We start from the raw sequence: 11,670 nt of genomic DNA, 5'->3' as shown, positions 1-11,670 counted from the left end.
CATTTCACACAGTGAGAAGATGCACATATCAAATAAGGATAATTCAGCATTTTCTCTGATGTTTCACCTCCCTTGGGCAAAACCTGTGTTGTGTGTTCATGGGGGCAGATTGGGCAGCGCCCAGGAAAACACCAAGAGCAAAGTCAGGTAATTAATGACTTTTATTTGTCACTGGTGGAGCTCTGAACACAGACAGAGTTCCCTTTCTAGTGCTGCATGCTGTGGAATGCTGTAGCTGACCAACCAGTTTTAGCTCCATATGAGGTTTTTTTTTTATAGCAAGAGTCACAACTGTACTCAATTCAAAGTGTTCAGTGTCACAGGAGCATCTGGAACTGTGAGATTTTGTTTATTCCTTAGCTAAGAAATAGAGATTCCATCAGTATGACTCTGATCAAGGTAAGTAGGGCATATTTTGTTTGTAAAAATAAAACTTTAGTGATTGCACAGTGGGGTACTTCCAATGCTTCTGTGTTCTGTGTATGATTCACGGGGCAAATCGTCATTTATGGTCACACTTCCTCACATTTCTTCCACAATACATTGCTGCCAAGCAACACTGTCCTTTATTCTTAATCTCCCCTGCCACATGATTTCTGGTCATGCCCAGATCTCTGCTCTCTGTCTTAAACTCCTAAGCTAGCACAATTTTCTGGGAGGGATGAAGAGTGGCACGGTGAAGGCAGGCAGGTGTTCCATCAGGCAGATGCACAAATCTGCAGAAGGGAATTTCAGGAATAACTGCTGGTGCAGCTCTGGAAGATGCCATCCTCCATCCCAGAGGCAGACAGGAGGCACAGAGCCTCAGCAGCCTTTTCTCTGAGTTTCCTCTCCTTAGTCTTCTCCATCACAGCTTTCAGCAGCAGTTACTGGTGCGAAGGCACGAGGAAAGTGGCCAAACCTTTCTGCAAGGGAGACAGCAAAGGGGATCTGTGCATCCGCTTCAACAGCCCCGACGGCAACAGCAGCCAGGCTGTGCAGTACATCTGGGAGACAGGGGACGACAAGTTCGTGGAGAAGAAGTTCCATGCTGGCATCTGGTACTCCTGTGAAGAAATGATAAACGAAGAAGGTGAGTGAACCCGTGGGAATTCATGTGATAAAGTTACTGTGGTTGTGTTTGAGATGGGAGTCGTGACTCCGCGTTTCAGAAGGCTGGTTTGTTGTTTTGTGGTATTGTGTTATGTTAAAAATGCTATACCAAAAGTATACTGAAAGAATAGAGAGAAAGATGCAGACAGAAGGCTGGGCAAGAACAGAACAGAATAGAGTAGAATAGAATATATGGAATGGAATGGAATGGAATAGAATAGAATAGAATAGAATAGAATAGAATAGAATAGAATAGAAAGATAACAAAAACCCCAGGATGAGGGAAGAGATAAGAATCTGACTCTGTGTTTCAGAAGGCTGATTTATTATTATATATTGTATTATATTACATTATATTATATTGTATTACATTACATTATATTGTATTATATTATATTATATTATATTACATTATATTATATTATATTATAATTATATTATATTATGTATTATAATGTCCTATACCAAAACTATACTAAAAGAATAGAGAGAAAGATACAGACAGAAGGCTGGACAAGAATAGAATAGAATAGAATAGAATAGAATAGAATAGAATAGAATAGAATAGAATAACAAAAACCCAAGGATGCGGGAAGAGATGAGAATCTAACTCCGTGTTTCAGAAGGCTGATTTATTTTTATGTATTATAATATATTACATTATATTATATTATATTATATTATATTATATTATATTATATTATATATTATATTATATTATATTATATTATATTATATTATATTATATTATATTATATTATATTATATTATATTATATTATATTATATTATATTATATTATATTATATTATATTAATGTGCTATACCAAAACTATACTAAAAGAATAGAGAGAAAGATACAGACAGAAGGCTGGACAAGAATAGAATAGAATAGAATAGAATAGAATAGAATAGAATAGAATAGAATAGAATAGAATAGAATAGAATAGAATAGAATAGAATAGAATAGAATGATAACAAAAGCCCGTGGCAGTTCAAGCCCTGACACAGCTGGCTGCCGTTGGTCATGAAGTGAAACCAATCCACGTGAGACCAATCAAAGGTGCACCTGTTGGGAAACCATCTCCAGAGCACATTCCACAGCCAGCAGATGGTTATTGCTCACCTTTCTCTCTGAGGCTTCTCAGCTTCTCAGAAGAAAATCCCAGTGGCAGGATTTTCATAAAACATCACAGCGACAAGTTATCGTGGTCCATCCTGCTTGCTTGGTGTGCCCTTCCCTTCTGCTGCACTATTGGCCATGTATTTTAGGGTGTTTGTGTCCTTAAAAAGTTGCTCTTCTCTGGCAAAGGGGACCTCAGAGGGTAGTGTCTAGTGAATTCCTAAAAAAATTCCTGATAAACTCTGCAAAGGACATTAGGGTGACAGGTTGTGGTTTTGATTTAGCTGACAAGTTGTGATACAGATGAAGAATATTTGGGTTTTATTCTACTCACCATAACAGCAAGGTAAATTACTTGAATAGGAGAGTGTTTCATTTTTCCAGTGGCTTTTATTCCATTAGTCCAAAATAAACACACTTGCTTTAAATAATTCCTTCTGATCCTCTATGGCAACAAAAAAACCACAAACTGATTAATTATAATTTTTTTAATCATTTGCAGTAATATATCTGTGGGATCTAAATTAGTTCCTGGATTTCCTCTTGAGCACAAGTATTTCTGTTTTCTTGCTGTGATCTTCCCTTGCATCAATCAAAGCAGGGGAGGATTATTTTCATCCTGCTAAAACATGAAATGGAGACTTACTAGCCATAAGTGGTGGCATTTTAATTGGGACTCACTCTGCATATGTAAATATCATTGCAATGAAATTAGCTTGCCATGGCAGAAACTTTCTAGTAAATTTTGTGGTTTTGTATAAGGGAATTGCTGGTTCAGGAATTCAAGCATCTATTGGAAAACCAGATCAATGTTAGGTTTTTCCCTTTATTGCCCTGATCAGTTCACAAGTCCAGCTAGAACAGAGCTGCAGAGAAATCAAAGCAGCTGTCACCTCTGCCATAAAATGCAAATATTTTCACAGTCACCTGTCCTGAAGGTCCAGTTCTACCAGAACTTCTTGTAAGTTACGCAGTTTTAAGGGGAAAACGTCAAAGATCAGAGCCAACAATGTGTCCAAAAACCACCTTTTATCCAAGCTATGGGCTCCAGGGCTGTGTAATCCGAGCTGCTGCTATGGAAGCTCAAGTTTAGAAGCTGCTGTTTTCTGACTTGGTGCAGTCAGGAGCTGGAAAAAAAAAAACACCCAGCGTGCTCAGATCAGAGAATTAATTCCAGAGCTTTGTTCACAGCATCTGTGTGGGGGGCAGGGGGTCATGTGGGCTTGAAAATCAAAGCTTACAGGAAGAAATTGCAATGAAGCTTAGAGGGAATTTGTGTGAGCAGCAGCCTGGCCGCTGTGAGGAGAGCAGCTCTGCCCTGACACGAGGATTGATTCCAGTTCTGCAAAGGAATTTTCCTCCCCTGGCTTCCACAGCCACCACCCCATGGAAATCAATTCACAGCCTTTCTCCAGCTCTTCCAGGCTCTGGTTCTACCTTGAAATAGTCTGTGAGGACTCTCTGGTTAAGCCCCAGGAGAAATTTGATGTACCAAGTTCTCTGTGAACACTAAAACCAGCTTCTCCTGATCTTCTCACTTCCTGCTTATATGATAGATTTTGCATTTTCTTTTTTTCTATTAATCTCTTTCTTTGGATCATTACAGAGTACAAAATAATCCTGAATTTGATTTATTTTTTTCTCCTTTTTAGGCGAGAAATGTAGAAGCTTTATCAGTTTGACTCCAGCCTCTGATCGAGGTAGATATGCATACTTTTTGTTTGTAGGCAAAACTTTCCTGATCACACTTACCAATATAAGTATTCTGCATTAAACTAAATGAATCAATTTCAAAAATGCTTGCTTTGATCACAAAGAGTATTTTTTGTCCTTTATTTAATTTTCTAACTTCAAAATGAAGGTAATATGGCCTACAACATCAATCTGTGTCTTTCTGAAGACACACCACTTGGATATGAATGGCTTTTGAAATTGGAATATGGGTATTGGAAGTCAAAATTTGTGTATTTTTGCCCTTTGTCTCCCCATATCTGCATATTTGCAGCCAGGAATTCTGTGGCAGTGTGTGAGCATCCAGCCAGGAGGTTTGTGGGCTGAGGGGATTGAGGGAGATGTGCTGTGCTCCAAACCAGCCTTGGTGGAATCCAAATCCCCTCCCTGTGCCTTACTCAGACCCGTGAGCACACATTTCCATTCTCTTCTTTCAAAGAATATTCAATAATTCTTAATAAAGAAGAATTAATTCTTCATGAAGAATTCTAATACTCAATACAGAATATTTCAAATATTCTTACAAAACATTCCTGCAGATGCTGCTTTGTGCCTTCCTCTTGATCCCCAGCATGAAAACACCAGTCCATCACTGATCTGATTACACCACTCATTTTACAAGTGGCTGATCCAGAAAAAAAAAACCAAAACTGGTTCTTCCCAGCACTCTGGGACTGGAGTATTTGCCTGGATATGCAATTTCAGACCCTGGAGAAGGAGAAATACCCATTCTCTGAAGGCCAGTTTTCCTTCTACCTGCTGCAGCTCATCACAGTGCCTTAACAGCACCACAGAATATTGCAGCATGAGAAAAAAAAATATAAATGAGAGGTGGGTGTAGTCACACAGAAGAGAGGGGCGTTTTTGAGCCCTTTAGAGGGCCCAAAGGAAAACCTCCCAAGGAAAACTGCTGGTGGACACAGAGCTGAAACTGACTCTGAACAGCATCAGCAAATGTCACAGGCAGTGGCAGGCCAGGTGGAGACAGCCAAGAAGCATCTAGGTACCTAAAAACCAGAAATCCCCCCCGGATAGTGAAATCCTGTGTGGAAATCCTGCCCAGAAGGGGTTTGTGCTCTGCACATGCCTGTGGGTGCTGTGTGATGCAAACTCAGGGTGCAGCAGGCTCAGCCTCCCCGAGTTCCTCCCCCCTGGGTCCCACACACAGGGCTGGTCACCGTTGTTCAGGGCATTTCTTACAAAAAAAAAATGTTAAAATGCAAACTCTCACAGCTGGAGCAGCCAGAACTGTTGGGCAATGCAACATCTGGAGCTCCTGATGAAAATCACAATTTTTTACCGAGACAGATCTTCTGGAGAAACAAACCATGTCCAAGAACACCCACACATAGCCTGGCCCGAGAATTTAATGTCTAAATGGCCCATGAATCACACAAGTCCCTCAGACATTGTCCTAGCCAGCGTTTGGAGTTGCACACCACACAAACGTTGTCTCCTGCCCTAGGTGGTGTCTGGTAACCAAGGATGTGTCTCAGCAGCGTTTCAATTTTTTAATTATTATTGTTTCGTGAAATCACTGCTTGAATCTACAGCCAGGTGTCTCAGGGCATATTTGGTTTTTAAAAAGTTTGGGGAAGACCAGATTTGCCAGATCTTGCTACAGCAGATTTGGACACGAGGAGGCCTCCTGCTCCTGGCTGCAGGACATCAGCAAGCTAAAGGTCAGGCAGCAGGCTGAGAGACTTTCGTGGAGGATTAACTTCTTGCATAAGATGTAATTACCAGATCTCCAAAAAGAGAGGAATTAGCAGATAACTAGGGAAATGAATCTCAGCGAGACCTGGAGGCTGTCTGGCCTCATGGAGGCTTCTCTGCCCAAAAAAATGAAGATCCTGTTTGGTTCCAAGTCAAGCCTGTGGGGAAGGTTTCACAGATGGACTGGACCCACAGGCAGTGCAGGTGTGTGCATGGCCTCCAGGCTGTTAGCTGGGCCTGCTGCTCCTCTCTGCACTCAGAACCATGACATCAACAGTTCTTTTTGTATCACCTTTGGCTCTTCTTGTATTAACTTTGGTTCTTTTTATATTAACTTTGCTTCATGGTGATTTTAGGGTAGCTACTGAGTATAAAACCACACCGACCCACCTTGCACTAAGTGTGTAGCTGGAACATGCAACTGCCTCTCCAAGAATTATAATTTGGCATTTTAATTAATTACTTTAAAATAATTAAGATCAATTTACAAAATAATTTGAATTATTTTCCAATAATAATAATAATAATAATCAATTAGTCATTGACACTGAAGTCCTCCATAGAGGTTCTCATTATCACAGCACCCTCACAGCCCTTGTGCTTCTGTTTAACTTGGCATGAACAGTACAAATGGAGAAGGAAATGGTGAAAACAAACATGCAGCTGCTTTTCCACTAAGTATAATTTGGGGTGTCCATTGACACTGAAATCCTTCATAGATGTTCTCATTATCACAGCATCCCCACAGCCCTTGTGCCTCTGTTTAACTTTGCATGAACAATACAAATGGAGAAGGAAATGGTGAAAATCCGAAATGATTGCTGATGATATCAGTGCTGTTGGTTTGGTTTGCAGGGGTTTTATGGCTGTCTATTGTAGCAGAGCTTCTCTACGTGGTTTTGCTCCTGATTGGGAACATCCTCATGTCAGTAGAAATATGCTACTACAGCTCTGTCATTGATGGGCTGAAGATCAACGCCTTCTCTGCAGTGGTCACCGTGCTAGCAGGTAGAGTTGAGCATCTCCATTTCACAAACTGAAGCAAAATTTAATGGGAAAATATTCTTTTCAATTAGGTATTTCCTAATGTGGTTTATTTTAAATTTTAGATTTGTGGCTTTTGCTATCTTTAAGTTAATTGTTTTATTTTGATCATTTTTCATTTAGTTGTCAGGTTGGTTGCCAAAGACTAAATAACTGATGTTATTATAACATTGTATTTTTTAGGTCTTCTGGGCATGGTTGCTCACATGATGTACACAACTGTATTTCAAATGACTGTAAATCTTGGTCCTGAAGACTGGAGACCTCACACTTGGGATTATGGCTGGTCCTACGGGTACTAACTGCTTTATATTTGGCTCTTCCATTACATTTTGGTCACTTCACCCTATGTTCAAGGAATTATACCTAATTTACAAGCAATGGCTTTGCCTTATTTCACTTCTGAGGGGGCACTTCAGTTAACCAGGTGTCATTCCGGTCAATCAGTTCTCTTAAATTATTGCCCAGAACGTGTAAATTTGCAAGGTTTGTGTTTGCCATCCCTCAGACAGCAGAGAGAGGTCCAACTGCCCTGATGAAGCACAGGTTCTTCTCCAGACACATCAAACCCAAGTTTGATGAAGCATCCAAACACAACAAACCCAGGTTTGATGAAGCACAGGTTCTTCTCTAGACAATCAAACCCAGGTTTGATGAAGCACAGGTTCCTCTCCAGACACACCAAACTCAAGTTTGATGAAGCACAGGTTCTTCTCCAGACAATCGCACCCAAGTTTGATGAAGCACAGGTTCTTCTCCAGACACACCAAACCCAAGTTTAATGAAGCAGGGGTCCTTCTTCAGACACATAAAATCCAGGTTTGATGAAGCACAGGTTCTTCTCCAGACACATCAAACCCAGGTTGGATGAAGCACAGGTTCCTCTCCAGACACACCAAACCCAAGTTTAATGAAGCAGGGGTCCTTCTTCAGACACATAAAATCCAGGTTTGAGGAAGCACAGGTTCTTCTCCAGGCAATCAAACCCAGGTTTGATGAAGCACAGGTTCTTCTCCAGACAATCACACCCATGTTTGATGAAGCAGGGGTTCTTCTCCAGACAATCACACCCAGGTTTGATGAAGCACAGGTTCCTCTCCAGACACAAAAACCCCAGGTTTGATGAAGCAGGGGTTCCTCTCCAGACACATAAAACCCAGGTTTGATGAAGCACAGGTTCTTCTCCAGACACATCAGACCCAGGTTTAGCATTCTCACCTCCCAGGACAATCGTCTTGCCTGAGTTGTTTAAAACTCTTCCAGCCTCGTCATTTAGGTTGACATTTCCCTATCACATGTATGCTTCAGGCTGTTGCATCTGGAACATTTCACAGAATTAACCAGGTTGGAGAAGACCTCTGAGATCATCACCTGTGACCTAACATTCCCTCATCAGCTAAACCATGGCACTGAGTGCCACATCCAGCTTTTCCTTAAACACCTCTTTTCACGATTTCTTTTCAAATCTCTAGCCTGAACGATTTTCAAAAGAACGATTTCTTTTCAAATCTCTAGCCTGAACTTCCCCTGGTGCAGCTTGAGGCTGTGTCCTCCTGTCCTGTCACTGTTCCCTGGGAGAAGAGCCCGACCCCACCTGGCTGCACCCTCCAATTCGTGCTCATGTGGCCATATTTTTACATGCTGCTTTTAATTTCACACATTTTTATCAAACTGTATTTCAGTATCATTTTTTTACTCCTGTCTCCTTAGGGGTTTACTTTTAACATTTCAAAGGTGATGTCCTTTTCTCTCTGTTTACTCATGCCATGCTTTTTCTCAGGAATAATTCCAATGCTCTGAACCTGCTTTACCCAGACACTTAACAGATCTTTTTAACACTTTTGGTTAACTCACATTGGTCTCGGTGTACCCTGTGAGATTTATACCCTTAAGAACTGCACCTTTTAGCTTTTTATGCATTCCTTCTTTTTCTTTTTTTAATAAAACCCCTTTCTGATATTAAGCTCTAAGCTTAATAGAGAAGTAAAGCTTAAATAGAGTTAAAGTAGAGAAACTGGAGGTAGGGTTTCATTACACAGGTATGTTAAATGTAGATATTGCAATAAATATGTAAATGGTCATTGACCAAGAGTATTTCTTCCTCACCTAGCCTGTTCATCTTTCCCTAATACACACCAACGCAACCACACATAAGCACTGTTTTCAAAAACAAAATTGAAGGACTTGAATATGAAAATTCTCTGCTAATTTCTGCTAATTTTTGCTTTTTTGTTTACAGCCTTGCATGGACCTCCTTCGCTTGCTGTATGGCTGCAGCTGTCACCACTATTAACAAATACACAAAAACTATCTTGGAATTCAAGCACAAAAGAAAAAAGCTGGAAAGGAGCTTTAGGATTCAGTACAAGTTTCCTGAGCACACAGCTCCAGAGAAGGTTTGCAATGTGTATGTGAACTCTTTCCAGAACACCACAGACGACCCCACACATGCATTAAGAAGTCTGCGTCACCTGGCCACTATTTCAGTCCTCTAAAGCTGAACCAGGCCTCAGAGAATTCTGTAAATTATAATCCTAGAGCCAAACACAACAGTGTTAATGAATAAAATGTATCAATGTGTAGTATTAATTTTTTTTCTTAATAAAGAAACTATATTTCTGTGGATGTTTCAAGGAAGCCTTGGTGTTGGAAAAGAAGATTCAGGGGGCTCAGTTCAGACAAAAACAGTGAGAAAGGTTCCCCCTTAGTTTTTTAAGCAGTTTCTAACAGTGATAGAGATTGAGTTTGTTAGAATTTTAGAGCATCACTTCTGATTCTTTATCAAAAAGGCTGTAAAAAATCCCATCCTGAAACCAAAACCCAGGAACAGGGCAGCAAACAATGCACGTGGTGCATGGCTTGGATAATTTTTTTTAAGAAAGGTTCAATCCCTCCAAGAAAATCTGTGGACCTCAGCTTATGGTTCAAGAGTTTCACCATACACATGGTGGATTTGCTGGGAAAGGAAGGCTGGTAGAGGGAACAGGTTTCAGTGTAAACACCTGCTTAAAATGAGAAGGCAAAATGAAATCTGGAAGATTCATAAGGAGGAAAACTGAAATCTGATAAATACCTGGTTGTGGACAGCACGCAACTCACCTATGGAATTCTCCAGGCATCATTCTGGGAGCAGACCCAGAAAGAATCAGAATTTGATTTACACATTTCTACATGAAGAATCTACAATCACATTAGAGATGGGGAGGTGAAAATGGTTGCAAACATCACAGATGAGGAACACGGAGCTTCCTCACGGAGCTGAGCCATGTGCCTGCTAGGCTGGACACCAGAATATTCCTGCTCTTGAGCCCCTTGGGAAACACACTTGTGAACTCTGGGTGGCAGAGGTCCTACACAGGCTAGTGAGCAGCTCTGGGCTTTGGAAAAACCCCAATCTATCTTTATTCAGGCAATAAATGCAGTTTGAGCTTGTTCTGCCAGCAGGATCTGTAACAGGTCAGGTTATGGCCAGTGATAAGGTGGAGATGATAACAGAGAAGCATCATTAAGGCAGAAGAAAACCTTTAGTGATGAGAGAGGAGAGTTTTTGTGTATGTATTGAATATACTCCAAAAAATGAGATTTCCTCATTGGCAACAGGTGCCAAAGCTTCACTGCTGCAATTGTAGAAATTCACTGCTGCAGTTGCAGAAGAACAATTTCCCGTATCAAATCAGAATGTCATGTCTTCCAGTTTGTGTCCATGACCTTTTTTTCTTCTGCTGTGCATATTTGAGAGGAATCTGGCTCCATATTCCCTACACCATGCTCCTAGGAGGCTGCAGACAGCAATAAGGTTTCCTCTTTAATCTTTAGAAAAGTCTGTTTTCATCCTTTACAGTGCTCTGAAAGTGCCACCTTCAGTCCAGCAGGGGAACAAAGCAGTGGCTGGAGAGTTTGGTGCCCACTCTGACAGGAGCAGTCTCAATCCCTTGTCCAAAATAAGATTTTGATTCCTCCCCCTTGTTTCACTCATTTCTTTGTGGTGGATATGTTTCTAACACCTTCACCAACAGAGGAATTATTTCTGATTCCATCTGACTTTCTGCTTTTTGTCAGCCCTCACTCTCTTTACAAGAGATTTTCACCCATCTCATGCCATTCCTGGGTGTGATGGAGGAATTTCCACCTCATCCAGGAACACACTTGGCTGATGCCTACAAGTCCTTTGAAAAATCCACTTTATGCAAGTGCCTCATTTCATTTTTCTTAGCCTGACAGTCTCTGCCATGTGCTGCTTCCTCAGGATTGTTTCTTACACTGGTTTGCAAGAATATAAAGTGCTGTAGGTGGGCAAGGGCTTTTTAAATAATTGTGCAGTAAGAATCCATCCAGATGCATTCCTAAATCTCAAACTGTCTGTTTTTCTCATGCCAAACATTCAAGAGGCTGTACATCTTCTGCTGGATATCTGGTAAATAAATTCACCTGATGAAATGCAAGATTCCTTATCCCTATTTGTAAGCCACAATTTCATATTCTGCCTCTTATTTTAACTTTTGATACCCAGTGAGTCCTGGAACCACATTATTTGAAAACAGAAGAAAAGCACCAGCAGCATTTTTATTCTGATTCATTAGATCAAATCAATTTTGATGAATGTGGCCTCTCAGTAAATTTCAGACACAGATCTGCAGCAGTCCTGGTTACCACTGGAAGCTAATGAGAGAAATAGGCACCTCTGGGATGCAATTTATCCTGAACTCATCTTAATATTTCTTTTTCTCATCATAATATTTTTATGTGCAACATATATCCCCAGGTGAGACAGCGAAACAGAGATCAACAAATGAAATAGAAAACTTCAGATTAAATAATGGATTTCCCCAGAGGGAAAAAAAATTGTGGCTGAAATGCCAGTGGAGAAATCTCATCTTCAAGATGAGAAAAAGCCACTGAATTAGAGAAAAGTGTGACCCATTTAAAAGGTCATCTAATCCTTCTTTTCTTTTAGTCTGGATAAAC

The 11,670-nt window shown here is 40.6% G+C and overlaps 1 protein-coding gene across 1 annotated transcript; it reads left to right on the top strand.

The window, feature by feature from the left end:
- Positions 1-348: 348 nt before the first annotated feature.
- GSG1L2 (GSG1 like 2) lies at positions 349-11,091 on the top strand. Its single transcript, XM_038157439.1, has 5 exons — positions 349-1,072; positions 3,867-3,914; positions 6,517-6,669; positions 6,889-7,000; positions 8,945-11,091. Exons 1-5 carry the CDS (start codon positions 763-765, stop codon positions 9,198-9,200), a joined length of 879 nt encoding a protein of 292 aa, XP_038013367.1. The 5' UTR covers positions 349-762; the 3' UTR covers positions 9,201-11,091.
- Positions 11,092-11,670: the final 579 nt, after the last annotated feature.

The sequence above is a fragment of the Motacilla alba genome, chromosome 18 (genome assembly GCF_015832195.1).
Source record: "Motacilla alba alba isolate MOTALB_02 chromosome 18, Motacilla_alba_V1.0_pri, whole genome shotgun sequence".
Taxonomy (NCBI): domain Eukaryota; kingdom Metazoa; phylum Chordata; class Aves; order Passeriformes; family Motacillidae; genus Motacilla; species Motacilla alba.
This window is presented reverse-complemented; position numbering and strand designations above follow the sequence as displayed.

Bases quoted from the DNA above. Each gene is read 5' to 3' on its own strand.
- GSG1L2 (XM_038157439.1), top strand. From the start codon at position 763: ATGCCATCCTCCATCCCAGAGGCAGACAGGAGGCACAGAGCCTCAGCA. The intron at 3,915-6,516 runs GTAGATATGCAT...TTTGGTTTGCAG, and splicing joins GACTCCAGCCTCTGATCGAG to GGGTTTTATGGCTGTCTATT. The intron at 6,670-6,888 runs GTAGAGTTGAGC...TGTATTTTTTAG, and splicing joins AGTGGTCACCGTGCTAGCAG to GTCTTCTGGGCATGGTTGCT.